The sequence below is a fragment of the Rana temporaria genome, chromosome 4 (assembly GCF_905171775.1).
Source record: "Rana temporaria chromosome 4, aRanTem1.1, whole genome shotgun sequence".
In the NCBI taxonomy this organism is placed as follows: Eukaryota; Metazoa; Chordata; class Amphibia; order Anura; family Ranidae; genus Rana; species Rana temporaria.
The window spans coordinates 316,303,484-316,326,085 of NC_053492.1; the positions used below are offsets into that span (position 1 = coordinate 316,303,484).

Below are 22,602 nucleotides of genomic sequence, written 5' to 3' on the forward strand. Positions count from 1 at the left end.
ACAGAACTTCATTTATTGGATGGAGGTCCCAAACCAAAAAGAGATAGACCAGTGATTCCTTTCATCACTACCTATTCTTCCCAGCACTTTATGGTGAACAAAATCATTCAGAAACATTGGCACCTTTTGGAAAATGATCGGATCATCAATACATTTTTGTCAAAAAGATATATAAGTGTAGCGCTTATAGTAATATAATAAATATCAAAATACCATAGTCTATGTAATAAAAAAATTACATAGATATTAATAGATGTGGAACATAAATAAAACGGTAAGTACAACCCTTTGGGAAAAAAGAGGTGCCAATAAATAAATAATCTAGTGTACTTGATATGATATCAAGTAAAAAGCAAAGTCCAACAAAACTTAGTGTTCAGGATAATTGATAATATTGAAGTTCATATTTTCCACATGTCATTCAAGTGAGTGAATAAGATGAAAAGATGCGTGACTTCTAAAACGATACAGTCCCACCACCGATAAAAGTGCAGGCTTACCGGAACTTGTTGACCACTGATGGCATATGCCAAAAGAGGTCGATCAAGGCTTTGTATGACAGATGTCAGAAAACGATCCTTGGCCGGGAAGTGTAGAGCCAATTGGATGATGTATCCTTGGATGGAATAGGTCCCCAGGGACAGACTGGAAACTGTACTGGTGTAGGACTCCCAAAACCAATTGGTTCAGTGTAATAATGGTGCATAAGGGGAAGAAAAGAGAGGTGGCCACATAGCGTAACTCCGTATGGTAAAAAATTGCGTGTTTATTCACAGCTGACAAACTTACATTTGGCTGAAGTAAAGAATTCTTGCATGCAAAATGGGGCGACAGTGGAGTCCTCCCGACGCGTTTCGTGGTCAAAAGCACATCGATTTTGGGACGGAGTGCAGTGACGTCACCGCGTACAGGAAGGGCTCCTGTTAGATGCCGGCCGGCAATTGTTTTACTTGCTCCCTATTTACCTTCGTTTTGCATACTACTCTATGTGCGGTCTCCTTCCTTATATGTTTACAACCGACTGGGCTGTTGAGATGTTATGAGGACGAGTACTGCATATTATATCCTGCTGCATCCCGCCGTGGATCTCTTAAAGGGCCGTGATCTGGTATATTCCTGGCTGTGATCCCGCACTCTGGAGTATCCTGTTGTAAATTGAATAACGCTGTTATTTAATTACCTATCGGTAAGCCTCAGTCCATATGGTGGCGGTTCACAACTGTAATATCATCTTAACACCGGGTGTTTTCTGGTTTGGATTCATCATTTATGGACTCTGACACCGGATTTTTTCATTCACTTATGCTTTAAATGCACTCATATGGTGCATTTTTTCTAATTCACTTGTGGGAACACAAAGGACTTTATTGTTTATATTATTGGTTGGCGCAATTTTTCCCTTTTTCCATTATTTTGTGTTAGTTCACGCTATTGCAGCCTTCCCATTTATTCACTTAATTTTTAATTGATTAGTGCAATTTTTTCTTTTTGATATATATATATATATATATATATATATATATATATATATATATATATATATATATATATATATATATATATATATATATATATATATATAAATTAAACGATTTTCTTCAATTTAGGCCAATATGCATTCTTCTACATATTTTTGGTACCAAAAAAAACCCCACAATCAGCGTACATTGATTAGTTTGCGCAAAATACATTGCGGCCGCCAGCAATTCACAGGTCTCTTTATACTCCTGGATACATATAGAGCCCTGACAGGTCCTTTTATACGCCTATATGCATGTATAGAGCCATGACAGGTTCTCTTTATACATCTATAGAGCCATGACAGGCCCTCGTTATACTCCTTTATACATGTATAGAGCCATGTCAAGTTTAGTCCTATATACATTTATAGAGCCATGACGGTTCCTCTTGATATTCCTTTACATGTAGCTACGAGAAAGCATCACATGATGCGAAACATGTCAGCTCTTTTTTCCTAGTCCACTTCTTGTTTGACTGCATGAATTTTGTCTGTTTTTCCATATGAATTTTTTTTTTTTTCATGTTTTGAATAAAGACATCGTTTTTTGAGGAGTGCGGCGATCCAGGATTTTTCTTTCATCCCATGCTAATTGTGCACAGCCAGCACCCTCTTGGTTTGTTGGGACGGAAGCAACGGGGGATTAATTGTTTTATAGAGCGGTATACTTTTCTTCACTACAGCGATGTAAAGAGTCATGACAGGTCCTCTTTATACTCCTATACATGTAAAGAGCAATGACAGGTCCTCTTTATACATGTATAGAGCCATGAGGAGTCCCCTTTAGTTATGATGATATAAAATAATGAATGTGGGGGCCTTTTGGTTGGCGTGATTTATTTTTGGGGGGGGCAGCATTTCATTCTTGGTCCCAGGCAGCACGTCTTGGGCCGGTGATCTGCCGTGCTGGTTCCAGGTGTCCTGGAAGTTCCAGCGCATGCGCAAACTGATGCGCTGAGCTGGTTCCAGCTATCGGGAAAGTTCCTTCAAGCACTGCGCAGGTGCAAACTTGCTGACGGAAATCCCCGAACGGCGGCCGGCATCCAGGGCGACGTGGATTGTGAGGTAAGTGGCCAGTCGGCCTCACGTCCTCGCTGCGCTCGGACGGCTCGCTTCGCTCGCTCGGCCTCCTGGCTCTTTTTTTAACATCCTCCAATCCACGGGGATGTTAAAGAATGAGCCTGGATGCCGGGCGAGGTTCGAGGATTCCCGTCGGGAAGTTTGCGCCTGCGCAGTCAGTGAAAGAACTTCCCCCACAGTGGAACATTGAGGACAATACACCGGCACTGCCACACAGGACAGTTATTCCCTGTAATAACAGGTAATAAATGTCCACTGTCTATGTGTGGAAACGCAGCACTGAAAAGACACCTGGAAATGTGGTAAAATGATATGGTACACCACTCCACTCGGATGGATAGCTTATAACAAGCAAGATTATAAACGGAAATACCAGAGGGACAAGGAACCTGATGGGTTGATTTCCATTGAAAACACCATGTCAAACAGGTGTAACCTCCATATGGGTTTGATCTCATTGATTCTTAGAATTTTTTGGGAGACATAGAGGAGATGGCAAAGCACTGTAGATGTTCACAATATTGTTCACCAGAAATGCGATTAGTAAAGTCGCAATGATGTGGCCACAGTTAAACGGATTCCCATATCACACGGGTATAGTCCATTCAATCAAAGTAATTGTGATGTAGAAAACTGTGTCCATAAAGCTGTTCACTTTATTACTAGCAGCTGTTACTCATAGAAGATCTGAATCAATCCATAAGATATATATCCACAGTGTTGGGTAGGCAGCTTGTAAACCGACAAGTAGCGTGATGGTTATAAGGAACAGTGATTGCAGTAGTGTTCCAAAGCAATGTAACACATAGGTTTACTCACTATTTGCTGTCACAAATAGCTCAGAATCGCAGCTATTCCATCCAATATGTTGTCACAAGTTGCTCAAAGGGATTGCAGCCAATCCATCCACCTGTGTATATCCACAACACTGAGTGCACTGCTCATTACTAGAGTAGATGTAGTAAATGCCCGGTGAAATAATGATTAGTGCTGATAACCGGTGAAACAATGGTTGATGCCAATGTCTGGTGTAACAATGGCTGATGCCAATGTCCAAACAGGATATATAATGGTCTCCAATCCAAACAGTTAAAGCAGCTCCATGCGGAGGGTGGTGATTGTCCTCAGTGTAGACAATTCATGTCTCCATATGATGTCCTCCAGTAAGCTGCATAACGGCTCAAAGTGTAGATATCACTGAGCTAAAAGGGGGTAGCAAAGCTCAACATGTACGAGGGGTGCCAATCCCAAAGAGTTTACATGTTTTGTTCCATGTATCTCGAAACTTCATCAGAACTGGGGAACAGTTTACCAGCACTCCTTTAAAAATGGGGCCACAACCTACCCTTAATAACTCTAATAAAACTCAGGTGCTACCGATCTATTTGCTTATTAACCATTTCATGTCGATCACCTAGTGCTCAAACCTTTTAAAAAAACAGTGTTGTTGTGTGCTGCCTTGCACAAACATAAAACATCTCCCTAATGGAGTACAAAAAAGTTATAATCATTGGCGTGTCATTAGATCAAATATCCAAACTAGGATCCATTGGTGGTCAGATAATTCCCCATATCAGATCTACAATATAGTTGGTCCATACACCATCCAATCTCCATTCGATGGACCCGATGTAGGGAACCAAACATTAGTAAATATTGGATATGGTTCAATATATAGTTATTATCCCATAGACAACACACAATTATCGTATACTTATGATAGAGGAAAAAAAGAGGAAAAAAATACATTTTTAAAAAGAAACAGGAAGGGAGAAAATAAATAGGCAGGTTGTGTAATATGTAGCTCACTGGACAGTATATGCGACACACAACACAGTATGCAAATTATTAAATTAGGCGAATGTGATATTTCACTAAAAACACACATGCAAGTCGCACACTGTGTGAAGTCATATTTCTATTGCACACACAGGCACATAGATTCTTCAAGATATACTATCCATATATATGGCAATTTAAATGATATCCATCTCCATCCACTGCCCCTCCATTCATACATATTAGGAGAGGCTGAAGCATGTACTATTATTCATACACGGACATCTGTCCTACCAAAGTACATCCATTTCTTTCCAATTCTGCGGAACCTCCCATAAGCAGACCAGCTCAGTGACACATCCATCGGTTGGCATGACAGGGCATAGCCAGGGCAGCCAAACTGTGCCTACGTGAACCAGACAATACAGCTATATAGAGGGTGACTTACAGGTGGGTACATTCTCTAGGTTGCCCTCATATACATCCAAAATATTATGTGATTACTACACACTGTAAGGTCAAATTATTTTATGGCCACTTTAGAAGCAATAGCTGAATGACCCATAGATACATGGATAGATTCACTCTATAGCACAAAGGGGGGGGGGGGGTGGTTTCTATAGTAGGCTAATCAATCTAGTGGAAGGCTAGTGGATAATTCCAGTTTATGGATCACCATACATTGCATTCCAGTGGCCATTGCTTCATGGTGGTCCAGAAAGTGCATAGCCACCAGTGATGTATCATCCCTGGTGGTTATACTCGATACATGCTCCCCCATTCTTTTCCTGAATTCCCTAATAGTTTTACCCACGTAAATCTTGCCACATGGGCAGATAATTTGATAGATAACATGGTGGTAGAGCAGTTCACAAAAGGTTTAATTCTGTAAGTGTGTTTCCCAGAAGAACCTTTGAATTAATTTGTTTTCATGACATACTTACATATTGAACAATGTCCACATGGGTACATCCCTTCAGTATGCTTAGCAAAAGATAATGTCGTTTGGCTCTTTGTATTTTCTCGAGTATATACACTGTGAACTAGCGCGTCACCTATGGTAGGTGCATGCTTAGCTATCATACTGGGACGAAAGCCCAATATTTGTTTCAATCTATTGTCAAGCATAAGCAAGTGCCAGTGTTTGCCCAAGGCTTGTTCTAGGTAGTCCCCGTGTGTACTATAGGTAGTCACCAGGCCTACCCTATCTGTATTCATTTTGTCTTTTCTTTCCTCATCTAGTTCTAGGCCCAGGATCTTTTCCCGTGATTTTTTCCATGCTTTTAATTTTGCTTGTTTTATCGAGGAGTTGGGGTACCCCCTTTTCCTAAATCTTTGGCCTAGCTCCCTACTTTTCTTATGAAAATCTTTTATTTGAGTTCAATTTCTACGGATCCTAAGAAACTGTCCAGTGGGGATCCCTCTGATCAGTGCCCATGGATGGTGGCTGGTGGCGTGGAGGAGGGTATTCCCTGCTGTAGGCTTTCTGAATGTTTTGGTCACAATTTGTGTTCCTTCTTTGCGGATCAATAGATCCAGGAATTCAATCTGTTCCTTGTCAACCTTATAGGTGACAAAGATATTTTTAGTGGTGTTGTTTAATTCACTCATAAATTGCTCAAACTCAGGCATAGTCCCTCTCCACACCACCAGAACATCATCAATAACCCAAAGGGCTACATGTTTCTCAAATGCTGGGTGTTGGTATACCTCCTGTCGCTCCCACCATCCCAGATGTAAACAGGCATAGGATGGAGCACAAGAGGCTCCCATAGCTACCCCCCGCTTTTGACGATAGTATTTGCTATCAAAAACAAAGTAGTTGTTATTCAGAACCAATTCTAACAGCCCCACTAAAAATGTATTTTGTGGGCCGGCCAAGGGGTGTCTCATATCCAACTTTGAGATACCACCTCTATTCCGATTTCATGGGGGATGGATGAATAGAGAGAGACTCCACATCTATGCCTGCTAGGAGGCAGTCATTTGGTATTTCCAAATAATTGAATTTTCGTAAGATGCCAGCAGAGTCCTGTACATAGGATGGCAGTTCTTTATTAAGATGTTTGATTCGCTTATCTATATATTTTCCAATCCTCTCTAGTGGTTCACCCATTCCCGATACGATCGGCCTACCAGGCGGTTTGTTTTTAAATTTTTATGTACCTTTGGCGTAATGTAGAATGTAGGTGTGTTAAAATGTACTATGGTACTTTGAGGAATAAAAATTCCTTCTGAGTCAGCAGACCTACTTCTAATGCTTCAGTAAGACGGTAGTTGATTTCCTTGACAAGGTTGGGAAAGGGAATGTTCGGCCATCTTTCATAGCATTTGATATCATTCAGCTGTCTGTAAATTTCCTCAAGATATTATTTTTCTGGCCATAGAACTACATTCCCACCCTTGTCACTAGGTTTGATGATACAATTTGATAGTTCTTTTAGTTCCTGAAGGGTCTTTTTTTCACTCTGTGATAGATCATCTACAGTTGGTTCTATCTTATCCCATTTAATGGACCTAATATCCTCCGTAATTGCTTCCAAAAACATTTGGAGATATTTGTTGTTAGAGAAACTAGGAAATCTTTGTGATTTATTCGCTAAACCTGAAACTGGGGGGGATCTAGTATATCTGAGTCTATCCATGTGTTTCCCTCCAAATAGTCAACTATCTGGGATTCTTTCATTTCTAGCATTTCCATCCCACTTGATGGTTCTTTGGTCTTACCAAAAAACATGAGTTTGAAATTAACTTGTCGCAAAAACAGACATATATCCTTATATATCTCAAAGGAATTACCTCTGTTACATGGTGAGAACCCCAGGCCCTTACTTAATACAGATACATGATCCTGATTAAGTATATGTTCTGTAAGGTTAATGATATTCATATCCATCAGGTTCCTTGTCCCTCTGGTATTTTCATTGATAATCTTGCTTGTTATAAGCTATCCATCCGAGTGGAGTGGTGTACCATATAATTTTATCACATTCATGTGGTGTGTACATTTATTTCCAGGTGTCTTTTCAGTGCTGCGTTTCCACATATAGACAGTGGACATTTATTACCTGTCATTACAGGAAATCACTGTCCAATGTGGGAACCATCAAGGGTTCATTTAGTTAGCAATTAGGCTCTTCATCAAGGGGGGGTGTCTGTGTTTTGTGGAGGGTGGGTGTGTTATTCACATACCTCGGTCCCCCTGCGGGGGAATCAAGCTTGTTTAGTTACCAGTACATGCCGTTATTGGGGTTCTTTTAATGGGGAATGATCTGGGTAGGTCCACCTATTATTTATAGGGGACCAGTTTTTATGTCCTATATATGTTTTTGATATAGCTTATAGCTTTAATAAAATTAGTAGTTAACTCTTTAGGGTGTGCAGCGGTCTGTTTCTTTCTTATTTTTTATTTTTGGTCATTCCTTATAATTTTGACTGTAGGAACGTCCACAAGCAGTGTCAAAAAACGAGGGGTGGGAACAGAAATAAAACAAAACTTCACCACAACACAACCAGAGCTCTTCAACAGAGGAGTTGCAACCTCAAACGGCCGCCTGCAAAACCTTGCGGCCAAAGCAAGCATCCGAAGATGCACTCACATCAACCTTGTAAAACTTAGTGAAGGTGTGAAGGCACGACCAGGTCGCCGCCTTACACACCTGTGAGACAGACGCTTGATGTTAGAAATCCCAGGAGGCACCAATTGAATCTGCCAAGACAGGAAAGGGAGGCGCCCGCTCTTTAAAGGCATACGCCTGAATTACCATCTGTCTGATCCACCGAGAAATGGTGGCCAACGAGATCGCCAGGCCTTTCTTTGGACCCGTCACCGACACAAACAATAAATCTGACCTCTGGAACAGAGCCATAGCAGACAGATACACCCTCAGAGCACATACCACATCTAGGGAATAAAACACAGCCTCCTTGGGATGCGACAGACAAGGACATAAGGATGGAAGCACAATGTCCTCATTCAGATGAAAGGCCAAAACCACCTTCGGAAGAAACAAAGGTTGCGGGCGTAGCACCGCCTTATCCTTATGGAGGATCAAGTACGTGAACTTGCAAGACAAGGCCACCAACTCAGAAGCCCTCTTGACAGATGTGATGGCCACCAGAAAAGCAACTTTCTGAGAGAATGTCAAAGGAGGAATCCCTCTGATCTTCTCAAAGGGAGGTTTCTGAAGCACCGAGAGCACCAGGTTCAAATCCCACTGCGGAAGTGGTGGTCGAACCGGGGGGACCACATGTCGGACCCCTTGCACAAACGTACTCACCAGTGAATGAGCCGCCAAGGGTCGTTGAAAGAAAACAGCCAAGGCTGAAATCTGCCCCTTAATGGTGCTTAAGGTAAGGTTCTGATCCACTCCACGCTGTAAAAACAGCAGGATCCAGGAAACTGAATATATACGTGGACACCATACCATCTCCTCACATATAGAGATGTAGGTCTTCCACGTGCAATGGTAAATCTTCCAAGAAGATGACCTCCGTGCTCTTAGCATGGTGGAAATTACCGAATCCGACAAGCCTCGGTTCCTCAGTACCTGGCTTTCAATAGCCATGCCGTTAAAGCCAGCGACTGTAAAGCAGGATGAAGTATGGGACCTTGCGACAGAAGGTCCTCCAGCATTGGCAGTCAAGGGACCTCCGCCACCAGGCGAACTAGGTCGGCGTACCAGGGACGCCGAGGCAAGTCTGGGCAATCACAATCAGCGGAATCCCCTTTGGCCTCCACTCTGCGGAGCAGACGAGGAAGAAGTTTAAGTGGGGAAAGGCGTAAATTAGCCAATACTGACCCCACGGAGCCACCAACGCATCTGTCGCGTCTGCCCAGGGATCTCTGGACCTGGCCACAAACCTCAATATCTTCGACCAGGAGGTCCACATCTGGCGTGGCCCATCTCAGGCAAAGGAGTTGAAGCACATCCGGTGTAGTGACCATTCTCCTTGGTCCAGCGTTTGGGCGACTTAGGTAGTCTGCTTGCCAGTTTTCTACGCCCGGAATGCATAAGGCCGATAGAGCGGCACGCTTCTTTTCTGCCCACCTCAGGATGTGAGCGACCTCTGATGCTGCAGCCAAGCTTTTTATTCCTCCTTGATGGTAGACATATGCCAATGCCGTTGCGTTGTCCGACTGGATCCTAACTGGACGCCTTAGTAGCCTCTGTGACCATGTGCAGAGGCACTGCCTGATCACCTGAAGTTCCAGTACATTGATCGGCAGCGACCTTGTGTTGACTGAAACCCCCAAACACCCCCCCAACCAGTCAGGCTGGCGTCAGTCGTGATCACCGTCCAGGGAAAGGGAAGGAATGCGTTTTCGGACTGAAGGGCCAGAGACATCAGCCACCAGACCAGGGAGGCTCTGACTAGTTGGCTCACCCGGACTTGACAATCCAGGGACAACGGAGACTTGTCCCATTTGGACAGGATCTCCTTCTGCAAGACTCGAGTGTGGAATTGAGCATACAGTACCGCCTCGAAGGAGGCCACCATGAGACCCAGGATTCGCATGCAAAGCACAGAGACGATTACCTGCGGGATGCCAACAGCCTCACCGCCACCTGAAGAGCCTACAATTTCCTTAAAGGGAGAAAAAACCTTTGACTCCGAGGAGTCCAGAATCAAGCCCAGGTATTCCAGGCGCTGAGTTGGCACCAACACCGACTTCTGGAGGTTCAGTACCCAACCAAATTCTTGAAGGGCCCGACATTCTCCTCTAATTCTAAATCTGAAGCAGCTCTTAGGAGGTCGACCGGGTAGCCCACGGTAGCGATTACTCACTGTCTCAGCAAGGCCAGAATCGGGGCGAGCACCTTGGTGAAAGCCCTTGGTGCCGATGCCAGGCCAAAAGGGAGAGCCATAAATTGGTAGCGATTGTCCCCAACTGCAAAACGCAGAAATCGCTGATGCATATGGGGACATGCAAGTATGCGTCCTTGAAGTCCAAGGACGCTAGAAAATTCCCCAGATGGAGTGGAGTGACCACAGAGCAAACTGATTCCATCCTGAACCTTTGCACTTTTACAAGAGGGCCTTGAGATCCAGGATTGGAGTTGAGGGCCTTGAGATCCAGGATTGGATGGACCCCATCCTTCTTTGGGACTACAGATTGGACTAAAAGCCCTGAAAACCTTTCTGGCAACGGCACAGGTACTACCACCTCGTGCATCAGCAGGTCCTGCACTGCCCCAAACAGGGCGTTCCGATGAGCCGGAGGAAGATGGAGGTCTGAGGGAAAAAATCTGTTTGGTGGACAAGAAAGAATTTCTATCTTGTACCCTGATGAAACCTCATCGCAAACTCACTGGTCGGAAAGCAGGGAGGTCAACCGGGTTGCAAACTCGGGAAAGGGAACCCCCCACCCGAGAGTCGGGCAGGGCCAACCCTTCATGCAGTTGCAGACTTGTTCGCATGCTTGTTTGGCTTGGGAACCCAGGGACGCCTTTTGTCCCTCAGCTGGCCCCCTGTCGTCCCGGGAACGTTTACCTGCAGGCCTGGACTGACGAAAAAAACCTTCTGAATGGAAAAGGAGGGCCCTGGCGTACCCTTTCTGGATTGTGGGAGCAGTGTGCCCTTACTCCCAGTGACATCCTTAATAATGTCATCCAGCGAGGCTCCAAATAGCCTCTCACCCCAGAAAGGCAAATCAGCCAGAGCCTTCTTGGAAGTCTGGTCCGCGGACCGGCATTTTAGCCAAATCAAGTGACGCAGTACCACAGCAGATACTGAGGCTCTAAAAAGCAGTGGAGCTGTGTCCAGGGCTGCATCGCAGACATATTTGAGGCCATGCACCAACTGATCAGCCATTTCTACGCAGACCGGGGAAACCTGTTGTCTTTCCAACTCCTGGTGCAAAATTTTAGCCCATTCTGTAAGTGTCTGCGACACCAGAGCCGCAGCCAAAACTGGCCGTAATGCAGAGCCCAGCATGGTAAACATGGACCGGGACCTCCTACCCGCAGGGTCCTTAAATGCAGGGGTCCCCTCAACCCGGAATAGTGGTTACTTTGTTTAACCGGGATACCGGGGGTCCACAACCGGGGGAGATGCCCATTTTTTCAGAAGGCTCTCCTCAAAAGGGTCCGAAAAGGTCCTCTGCGGTCGTTCCCATTCCTTGTCTATAAACTTATCAAAAAAAGTTACGAAAGGAAACACCTTAGTAGTGCGGGTCAGCTTGTGGGACCCAAAAGGGACCGACACCTCAGTAGGTGATAAGTGCAGGACACGTAGTCTTCCTTACTGTCTGAATGGTCCTGGTCTGCATACTTTGACCCTTCAGAACAGGGGTCCTGTTTTACAGCCAGGCCCAAGTCTGAGTCAGAGCTTTCCCCAGAAGATGGTGGGGGGAGGGGCGTTTTTTTTTTTTACCCACCTTGCGCCCGCACACTGCTTCCACCCTGGCAACAAATGATTCCAGGACCACCGACAAAGCGTCCACAGGTACCGCAGGTGCAGGGGCACCGGTTGCTACCACCGGAATATCTGGGGAAGAAAACGCCAGCTTCTGACGCCATGCTGATCCACACACTTGACAGCCACTTAGGGAACAATTGAAGGTACAAGAAAGGGCCCACCCTCCTAGCTTCCCAGACCGAGGGGTATTCCCAGAGGACTCACCGCCCTGACCCAGGCACTGCTTCAGCGCTGCCATCTGCTCTAAACTTCTGCACAGAGTGTGCCTGAGGTGTCTCTGAGGTGATCTGTTCGCTCCCTTCAGAATGACAAACCAGCGCTAGAGGTACAGCCAATGTAAAAATCTTCACAAAGATGGCCGCCGGTTACCTCAGGAAAAAAGAGCGCAAGCTACAAGAAAATGGCCGACCACTGTATTAGCTATAGAAACAGCGCAGCTACAAGAAAATGGCCGCCAGCTGTATTAGCATTAGGAACAGCGCGGCTTTCTGAGGTAAAAATAAAAATAAAAGGCTGCGAAAACACTGGGCCTCCGAGTGGAGGCCCCCACAAGGCAGACCACCCACACTAGAGCGGACCCGGACACACCACGCAGCCCCCAGCCAGAAGCCGGAGCCACACTCAGGGACCCCCCGGTGAGGTACACCGCAGGCCCAGCAAAGCATGGGGAGGAGGGATTGATGGGGAGAGAGGAAAGGGAGGACTAGAGACCCCCTAATCCACCACCCCAAGAATGCCCAGCTGTTCCATCGTGCCAAGACAGGAGGAACCTTACTTACCCATCCGTGCGAGGACTTGCTGGTGCATTCCTGACAGAACTACTTCCGAGCATTACGGAGTAGCTGTCAGCCATGGTTCAGTTAGACAGCAGTAGCCCAGTCATATGTGAACCCCGGAGCATATAGCTCACTGGCCACCCCTGGAGCAAATGGGGCATGTCGTGGCCGACCCAGCGAGTAGCTAAGGCCTGCTCACGCTCGATGGCCGGATGGGGAGACTACAAGGATCTATATTATCCAGCATGTCACCCAGCCGGCAGTTTATAGTAGATCTCAGGATCAAAAAAAAATAATAAAGTTCTTCAGGACCATAGGCCCAAAGGGAGCCAGATCCTTCTCCTCTACTAGGCAGAAAAAAAACTGAGCTACTGAGTGTGAGGGGTTATGACCAGAGGGACCGCCCCCTGGGCGGGGCAGTTCAGCTTTGCTAAAGATTACATGTTTTAACTATTAACATGTCTGCCTAGTCCTCTCCTGATAGACGGAACATAACCCTACAGTCAAGATTAAAAGGAAGCTGTGTCCTTCCATGGACGAAAGAGAAAGATGTAATTTGTGAAGTTTGTATAGATGAATCTAAATCATATTACCCCTATTACCCCTGTGTTGCCACAGATACTTTACAGCACTGAGAGGATTTCACTGAGTGTGCTGGACTGGGACAAAAATGTGGCCCTGGACTTTATCCAGACCGGCCCAGGGCACAACACATCAGGGTACAGTGCACATCAGGGCACGCTACAGAGCTCAGCACATCAGGGCACAGCACATCAGGGTACAGGGCACAGCACATCAGGGTACAGCATATGAGGGTACAGGGCACAGCACATCAGGGTACAGAGCCCAGCACATCAGGGCACAGGGCACGTTAGGGCACATCACATCAGGGTACAGGGCACAGCACATCAGGGCCCATCACAGCACATCAGGGCACACCAAATCGGGCATGGGGCACATCAGGTCACATCAGGGCACATAGCACATCAGTGCACAGGGCACATAGCACATCAGGGCACATAGCACATCAGGAAATGGGCACATAGCACATCAAGGAACATAGCACATCAGGGCACAGGGCACATAGCACATCAGGGCACAAAGCACATCAGGACATGGAGCACATAGCACATCAGGAAACATAGAACATCAGGGCACATGGCACATAGCACATCAGGGCACAGGGCACATAGCATATCAGGGAACATAGCACATCAGGGAACATAGCACATCAGGGAACATAGCACATCAGGGCACATAGCACATCAGGGCACTGAGCACATCAGGGCACTGAGCACATCAGTGCACTGAGCACATAAGGACACGGGGCACAGGGCACATCAGATCAGGGCACATAGCATTTTTTTTAAGCATTCATAAAAGCATGAGTTAGTGACACAAACTGCTGTATTTGTATTGGTGAAATATTTTTCTTACTTTTAGTATGTGTAGGCATTTCGTATGTCCCTCCCTGTAGCCGCAGCTTTGTTTTTCGGCTATTCACAACAATCAGCAGGGAGAGTGATACATCAACTGTCTGCTGATTGCCATAGTGAAAGAACACATCCCTGTGCACTCTTTAGACGTGTATGTTACAGGGAGGAAGTTGGACACTGCATGGACAATGCAATCTGTCCATTAGTCCCTTGGTTACATTCTACCAGACATGTGCTCTTTTACTAAGGCTCATCAATTGTCATCACTTACAGTATCTGCTAAGTGCATCTGAATGTGTGACTACAAAGGGAATATTGAGAGAAAATAATAAATTGTAGACACAGGCATAATGGAAATAGTTGCAGATGGGGATATCTGGAATGATCCTAGAAAGACTACATGTACACAGACATTCAAAGAAACAGGATGACACAATTGAGACTTGAAACTCAAAGCATAGATTGTAATTTTTGTTTTTTGACTTTATTCATGCTCTAAAGTTTAACTCCACGTGTATGTGAAAAATATAGCAAATATTAAAAATGATATAACATAAAACAAGCCATGTTGTAATTTAAAGTTATTAAAAATTACCTTTTTTCAATTAGCAGTGCTGTAATTTTCTGCAAAATTGAATATGCCAACCTAGAGGCATTCTGTACACAAATGGTATACAGAACAACTCCAAAAATATCATGTTCTTCTTGTGTGATTGGTTCACTGGTTTTTCATAGAAGTCTGCTCTAAAATACAAGTCAGATTTTAGGCAGCCCCCGCAACAGAAACTTTATTTTTGGCAAGATACTCCCTAAGGGTCACTTCAAAAGGGATGTAGACACTGTAGCTTTCCTCATTAGAACACACAAAATGCATCAGTGCATTATTAAATGAGAAGTTCATTTGGCTGTAAATCTCCTGTGGATCACAGGAGTGCAGTTCGTTCTGCACTCCCATGACCCGGTTTCAGCAGACAACGGTCTGAAGACTGCTGTCTGCTGACATCAAAGAGGCGGTCCGGGCTCAGGAAGGATCTGCCCACATGCCTGGACTAGCGAGCCGCTGAGAGCCTAAGTCAGCCGCCCCCACCCCCTCCACAGCCCAGCGCTCCAGTGAGCATAAGAGGGGCAGAGTAGAGAGGCGTGACTGACAGTCACCAGCTCTCTGCTCACAGAGCTCTGAGAATCGAGCAATCAGCAGTGTTTGATCGCTTGATTCTCAGTGTAATGCCGCGTACACACGATCGGTTTGTCTGATGAAAACGGTCTGATGGACCATTTTCATCAGACAAACCGATCGTGTGTGGGCCCCATCGGTTAATTATCCATCGGTTAAAAAACTAGGAACTTGCTTTAAAATTATCTGATGGTTAAAAAAACGATAGAAAAAAAACGATCGTCTGTGGGCACGTCCATCGGTTAAAAATCCACGTATGCTCAGAATAAAGTCGACGCATGCTTGGAAGCATTGAACTTAATTTTTCTCAGCACGTCGTTTTACATCACTGCGTTCTGACACGATCGTTTTTTTAACCGATGGTGTGTAGGCACGCCTGATTAAAGTCAGCTTCATCGGATATCTGATGAAAAAATCCATCAGTCCGTTTTCATCGGATGAACCGATGTGTACAGGGCATTAGGCCGCGTACACACTGGCCCAATCGGTCAGTTATCCTTCGGTCAAAAAAAAGAGAACTTTAAAACTGAACCGATGGAAGCCTAACCGATAGGTCAAAACCGACGGTTAGTATGCAAAAGCATTGGTTAAAATTCCATGCATGCTCAGAATCAAGTCGACGCATGCTTGGAAGCATTGAACTTCGTTTTTTTTCTGCACGTCGTTGTGTTTTACGTCACCGCGTTCTGACCCGATCGGTTGTTTAACCTATGGTGTGTAGGCACATCAGACCATCAGTCAGCTTCCTCGGTTAACCGATGAGAACGGTCCGAAGGACCGTTCTCATCGGATGGACTGATCGTGTGTACAGGGCTTTAGAGTTGGCAAGGGATAGGTGAATCATTGGATCAATGCTGCATCCAGCTAGGTAAGTATTATTCTAAAAAAATAAATAAGTGAATAATTATATTTTAATGAACTAGATTGTCTTATTCAGAATGAGTATGCTATGAGTCTGGTGAAAGAAAAGGCTTCTTCACAGCAGCAAAAAATTAGGAATCTGCCTATTAAAATGCTTGCAATGTACATTGACCACCCAGGGGAGTTTACTCTTTAATACAGGCTGCATCCATGACATTGATCCAAAAGCATTATGGTAAATAAAGAGCACATCTGAAAATGTTTATTTTCAGAATCTCTATTTTTCATTGAAACTTTGCACTGCCCATCATGGTACATGTTCTTTTGAAAATAAAAAAGCAGACAAATGTGGCGCTTACTCTGTGCTAATAAACAATACTAAATAATACTAAATAATCAGTGCTAATAATATGTTAAACAAGTTTAGTAAAGTGCAATATTTAAAGCGGGGGTTCACCCTATAAACAAGAAAAACATTTTTTTTTTCTTCTAGCATAAAATCAGGCATTGTAGCGCGAGCTACAGTATGCCTGTCTCGAATTTTTTATCCCCGTACTCACTGTGTAATCCTACATAGACGATTCCGACTGCCCACGGGGAATGGGCGTTCCAATCCAGACGGAAGGTGATTGACGGCCGGCTCTGGCGCGTCACGCTTCTCCGGAAATAGCCGAAATTGGCTTGGCTCTTCACGGCGCCTGCGCATAGCCTGTGCGCAGGCGCCGTGAAGAGCCGAGACCTACTACGGCTGTCTTCGGGGAGCGTGACGTGCCAGAGCCGGCCGTCAATCATCCTCCCTCTCCATAGGCACGCCCATTCCCCGCGGGAGTCGGAATCTATAATGTACCAGTACACTGTGAGTACGGGGATAAAAAATTCGAGACAGGCATACTGTAGCTCGCGCTACAATGCCTGATTTTATGGTACAATGTTGTCACTGAGGGTGAACTACCGCTTTAAGGAAGAAAATCTTCATAAAATGTGCAAATAAGCAATATGTAGGACTAAAAATGTCCTTGCCGGATTGTTGTGGAAATTTCAAGAAGATGTATTTAATATGTATTGTCATAGTGTCACCCATTGTTAGTTCTCCCGCAGCTCGCTCTAAAGAGCAGACTGGGGCGGACTGAGAATGGTTGAGATACACTTCCTTATTTGGAGAAGGGTGTTTGTGGAGTGGGGGTGTCGGCCGGCGAAAGAGCCCCTGTGTCACGCACAGATATTTGCCTGTCGGATGCGTCCACTCTGCAAAGACATTGTTGGTTTGGCAGGTGTGCGCTCTTGTCATCTCTCGGTGCCTGATCAACACTGTTTTGGGATGTGAGCATACACCTGCAGATAAGCTCCCCTCATCAGGAATTCTGTTCATTGGTTATTGTATTATTACTGTATCGTATTGTTATTGAATTATTACTGTATCGTTATTGTATATATCCCTGTCGGAAGGGTTTATTATGTGCTGCCATTTGCTGTGTTGCTGTGTTGAGCCCCCATGCTGTGTCCTGGCTTCCCATGGAGGAGGTCACATGTTGTGACATCACTTCTTATGGTCACATGCTGTGATCTCCTCCAATCAGCTGTGGTCTGTGAAGGCTTTTGTTCTAATAAAGGGACTCTGTGTGGGCGTCGGCAGAGTCTTGCTGTGATGCTGAAATGAGAACAGGCTGTGGTGTCTCTTGACTTGAATGAATGGAAGGGGATGAATGGTGAGTGAACCTTTTAGCTTAAAGATGGATTATTTCACTAAGATGAAATGTGTGCTTACTAGCACAGGCAGAATGGCGGTTTGCTCTGCATACCACCAAAACTGCCACGTCAGGATTCAGTATATGTGACAATCACCAAATTTTACCTTGCTTGTTCTTTGAAGAAAAGAGTTTGATGACTGAAGTTTCACAGTCTCTGTCTGCAATAAATAAAAAGTTTTATGCAAAGGAAACATATATAAATATATATTTACAGTAATAGACTCACACACTCAATACGTAAAGATCAGTATTGCTTTAAGTCATAGTTTAATGAAGTAAACACACAGAAAAGTGAAATCTGATTAAAACATTTCCTTATGAATATATAATCTCATATAATTTGATCTTTATTTTGTGGGTTAAGTACAAAGAGGCAACATGGGTTGTTGCAACACCTACTGAGGTTGCTCTAGGTGTCTCATGCAACAAAAATAAAATAAAAAATCACATGTGCAGGGCAATTTTTGATCAAAAAATCCAACTATCATCAGTGTTCTTGGGGACTACCAACTTCAACTATTCATATAAGTTGCCTGATACATTTTCGATAAACATTTATAAATGCACTGTTAAATCCCAACCTTAGACAACATGCTTTATTTAGTTTTGGACAGAGCTGAGAAGACTTAGGCCCCATACACACGGGAGGATTTCAGCAGATTTTAATGCGATGGAGTGTACTCACCATCGCATTGAAATCCGCGCCGAAATCCTCTGGCGATGACGTGTCGCGCCGTCGCCGCGATTATGACGCGGCGACGTGCGCGACGCTGTCATATAAGGAATTCCACGCATGCGTTGAATCATTGCGACGCATGCGGGGGATCCCTTCGGACGGATGGATTCGGTGAGTCTGTACAGACCAGCGGATCCATCCGTTGGGATGGACTCCAGCAGATGGATATGTTGTGCATGTCAGAAAATATCCGATCTGCTGGAATCCATCCCAGGGGAGATATATCCGCGGAAAAAGATCCGCTGGCGTGTACACACCATAGGATCTATCCGCTGAAACCCATTTGCTGGGATTTATCTGCGGATGGATTCTATGGTGTGTATGGGGCCTTAGAGATTTATCAATGCTCTTTTGTTTGCATCAGAACTGCTTCACTCCCCATACGTAAGGCGTACGTCCGGCGTAAGTTTACCCCTCATAAGGCAGGGGTAAGTCATGTTAAGGTATGGACGTCGGAACAGCCTTTGTATTTTACGTCGTTTACGTAAGTCGTACGTGAATGGGGCTGGGCGTAGGTTACGTTCACGTCATAGGCATTGAGCCGGCGTATCTTAGGGAGTATATTCTGAGCATGCGCGCGCATGCGCCGTTCGTTAGGCCCTTCATTTGCATGGGGTCACGGTTAATTTACATGTAGCACGCCCACTACCTTCCTACTTTTAATTAGGCAGGCTTACGCCGGCCAATTTACGTTTCGCTGGTGTAAATATGGGAGCGAGTGCTTTGTGAATACTCAGCTTGCCTCTCAATGTTACGTCGGTGTAGCTCATATGAGATGCGCTACGCTGGCACAAAGATGCAACGATGTACCTGAATCCCGGCCAGAGTACTGATTGTTTAATTCACTTGTCTCAGAATATGGACTATATAATTGTGGAAGCACACTAGTAAGGAGCCCAGTGGAACCCAATTATATATTCATTATGTGTATATCCAATAGCAAAAGCAGGGTTTGGTGGATCCCTAGCATAGTGAATCCTAAAGACAGCACTTCCACATTGAAAACCAATATGGTGTATATAGGATTGTATGATTTTTTTATTGGTTGAACTGGATGGACTTGTGTCTTTTTTCAACCTGACTAACTATGTAATTAGGAGACAGTTCTCTCTTGACCACCAATGTGAGATAGCATTTCCCTACTAGACACAAACATAGAAGCATTTTGCTATTGCTAATTTACAGTGCATGTCACCACTAACCATCATGAAAGAGAACATTACTTGTCAGATCACCAATATAATGGGGACTTTACCACTAACCACAACTGTAAGACAACTTTTTTCCACTGACCAGCAATTTAATAGAACTCTTTACCACGTACCACCAATGTAAGCAATAATTCATGTAAGGGGCACTTCAGTACTATTCACCAATGTTAAAGATGTATCGACAGAAGTTTAAATTGTTTGTGAAGTCCCAGAGGGAACCCAGTGCACATTGCATTTGCTCCTGCTCAAATCCAGCCAGTGGTTGCTGAGCAACATAGTCAGTGCTCCCCTCTTCTCACACTGATTTTTAAACACTACAAGAAACTTTTAAGTTGCCAGGATACAACATTTGCAGCTCCGTCATGCAGTCCTCTGCCACCTTTGCTCTTGTCAGGCAGGTAAGGGGCTGTGATAGCTGCTGGAAAGAAGATTCTGCTCTCCTCCCTCCAATTGGTTCCCCCTTAAAATCCATACTAGAACCTTATCCGATCATGCAGCCTGGGTGGCCAGTAAAGAGGGGGACAAGCATGCAGCCCCCATATTCCCTAAACCATACTAAACCACATACCCTCAACATTGGGGGGGGGGGGGCTTTACATGGGGGACCCATTGGAAAAGCACATTGTCCCCATATTGATGAAGACTAGGGCCTCCTCCCCACAACACTGGCCCAGTGGTTGTGGGGGTCTAGGGGTGGGGGGCTTATTGAAATCCAGAAGCTCCCTTTAACCACTTAAGCCCCGGACCAATATGCTGCTAAATGCCCAAAGGCGTTTTTACAATTCGGCACTGCGTCGCTTTAACAGACAATTGCGCGGTCGCGCAATGTGGCTCCCAAACAAAATTGGCGTCCTTTTTTCCCCACAAATAGAGCTTTCTTTTGGTGGTATTTGATCACCTCTGCGGTTTTTATTTTTTGCGCTATAAACAAAAATAGAGCGACAATTTTGAAAAAAATGCAATATTTTTTACTTTTTGCTGTAATAAATATCTCCCAAAAACATATATATATATAAAAAAAAAAATTCCCTCAGTTTAGGCCGATACGTATTCTTCTACCTATTTTTGGTAAAAAAAAATCGCAATAAGCGTTTATCAATTGGTTTGCGCAAAATTTATAGCGTTTACAAAATAGGGGATATTTTTATTGCATTTTTATAAAAAAAATTTTTTACTACTAATGGCGGCGATTAGCGATTTTTTTCGTGGCTGCGACATTATGGCGGACACTTTGGACAATTTTGACACATTTTTGGGACCATTGTAATTTTCACAGCAAAAAATGCATTTAAATTGCATTCTTTATTGTGAAAATGACAGTTGCAGTTTGGGAGTTAACCACAGGGGGCGCTGAACGTGTTAGGCTTCACCTAGTGTGTGTTTACAACAGTAGGGGGGTGTGGCTGTAGGTCTGACATCATCGATTGTGTCTCCCCTATAAAGGGGATGACACGATCGATGCGCCGCCACAGTGAAGCACAGGGAAGCCGTGTTTACATACGGCTCTCCCCGTTCTTCAGCTCCGGGGAGCGATCGCGATGGAGCGGCTATAAACGAATAGCCGCGCCGTCATCCCGGATCGCTCCCCGAGGGAATCCGCCCGCCACACGCAGCGGGGGGGTCTCGATCGGACCCCCTACCCGCTAGAAGGCAAAGACGTAAATATACGCCCTTCTGCCTGTCCGTGCCATTTTGCGGACGTAAATAGTCGTGTGGCGGGCGTTAAGTGGTTAAAAATAACAGAGGTCAGAATGTAAATGACGTGGCTAAGGATTTAAATAAACAGACACACACTTTTTGACAAGTCCTTTATTTGAAAAAAGTGTCCCACAATGTAAATCCAGTGTCAATTACATCGTCCAGCAAAGCAGATCCACATCAACCATTCTGCTCGAAGCCCACTCAGCTGCCAAATAAAAAAAAAATGCCACACACACACACACGTTCGAACCCATCCCTTGACTCCCACCAAATGTTATCTTCTAATCCCAGCTGCAATATAAACAAAGACCTGGGATCTCAGGGACAAAAAAAAAGAGACTGTATCAGAAAAACTGCACAGATTTGCAGCACAACTTTGTCCTTTAGATAGGCTACTATTTTAGAGGGATAAAGCAAGAAGATCTCACCTGGAAATAAAAAATTATGTATTTTCTGAAACAGAAGACAAAAAACTGGACACGTATGTACCCATTTTTTCTAGGATAAATGTGAAAGCAGGCAGTTTTCATCCAGAAAAGTTATGTCCTGTACACACAATCGGTTTTCCTGTTGGAAAAAGTCTTATGAGAGCTTTTGGTCGGGAATCCCGACCGTGTGTATGCTCCATCAGGCCTCGTACACACGACAGAGTTTCTCGGCAGAATTCGGCGAGAAACTCGGTCAGAGCCGGATTCTGCCGAGAAACTCTGTCGTCTGTACACTTTTGGCCCGATGGAGCCGCCGAGGAACTCGTCGAGAAAATAGAGAACATGTTCTCTATTTTCTCGTTGTTCTATGGGAGAAGGCGGCCCGCCGAGCTCCTCCGCGGCTTCATCCCTGAACTCGCCGAGGAACTCGATGTGTTTGGCACGTCGAGTTCCTCGGCCGTGTGTACGAGGCCTCAGACTTTTTCCAACAGGAAAACTGCTGGAAAAAGATAGAGAGCAGGATCTCTTTTTTCCCGTCAGGAAAAAAACTGATCGGAATTTCCGATCGGGTGTACAAATCCCAACACGCAAAATTCCAACGCATGCTCGGAAACAATTCAACGCATGCTCAGAAGCATTGAACTTAATTTTCCTGGCTCGTCGTAGTCTTTTACGTCACCACGTTCTTGGCAGTCAAAAGTTCACCAAGCTTTTGTGTGACCGTGTGTATG

The 22,602-nt window shown here is 44.8% G+C and overlaps 1 protein-coding gene across 1 annotated transcript in view; it reads right to left on the reverse strand.

Annotated features, from left to right (window-relative positions):
* The window catches only part of C4H6orf118 (chromosome 4 C6orf118 homolog), a 219,362-nt gene that overhangs the window by 51,398 nt on the left and 145,362 nt on the right, over positions 1–22,602 (reverse strand). The window contains exon 8 of the mRNA XM_040350632.1: positions 17,900–17,953. Coding sequence (XP_040206566.1) covers positions 17,900–17,953 — 54 coding nt within the window. The remainder of the gene's footprint in view (positions 1–17,899; positions 17,954–22,602) is intronic.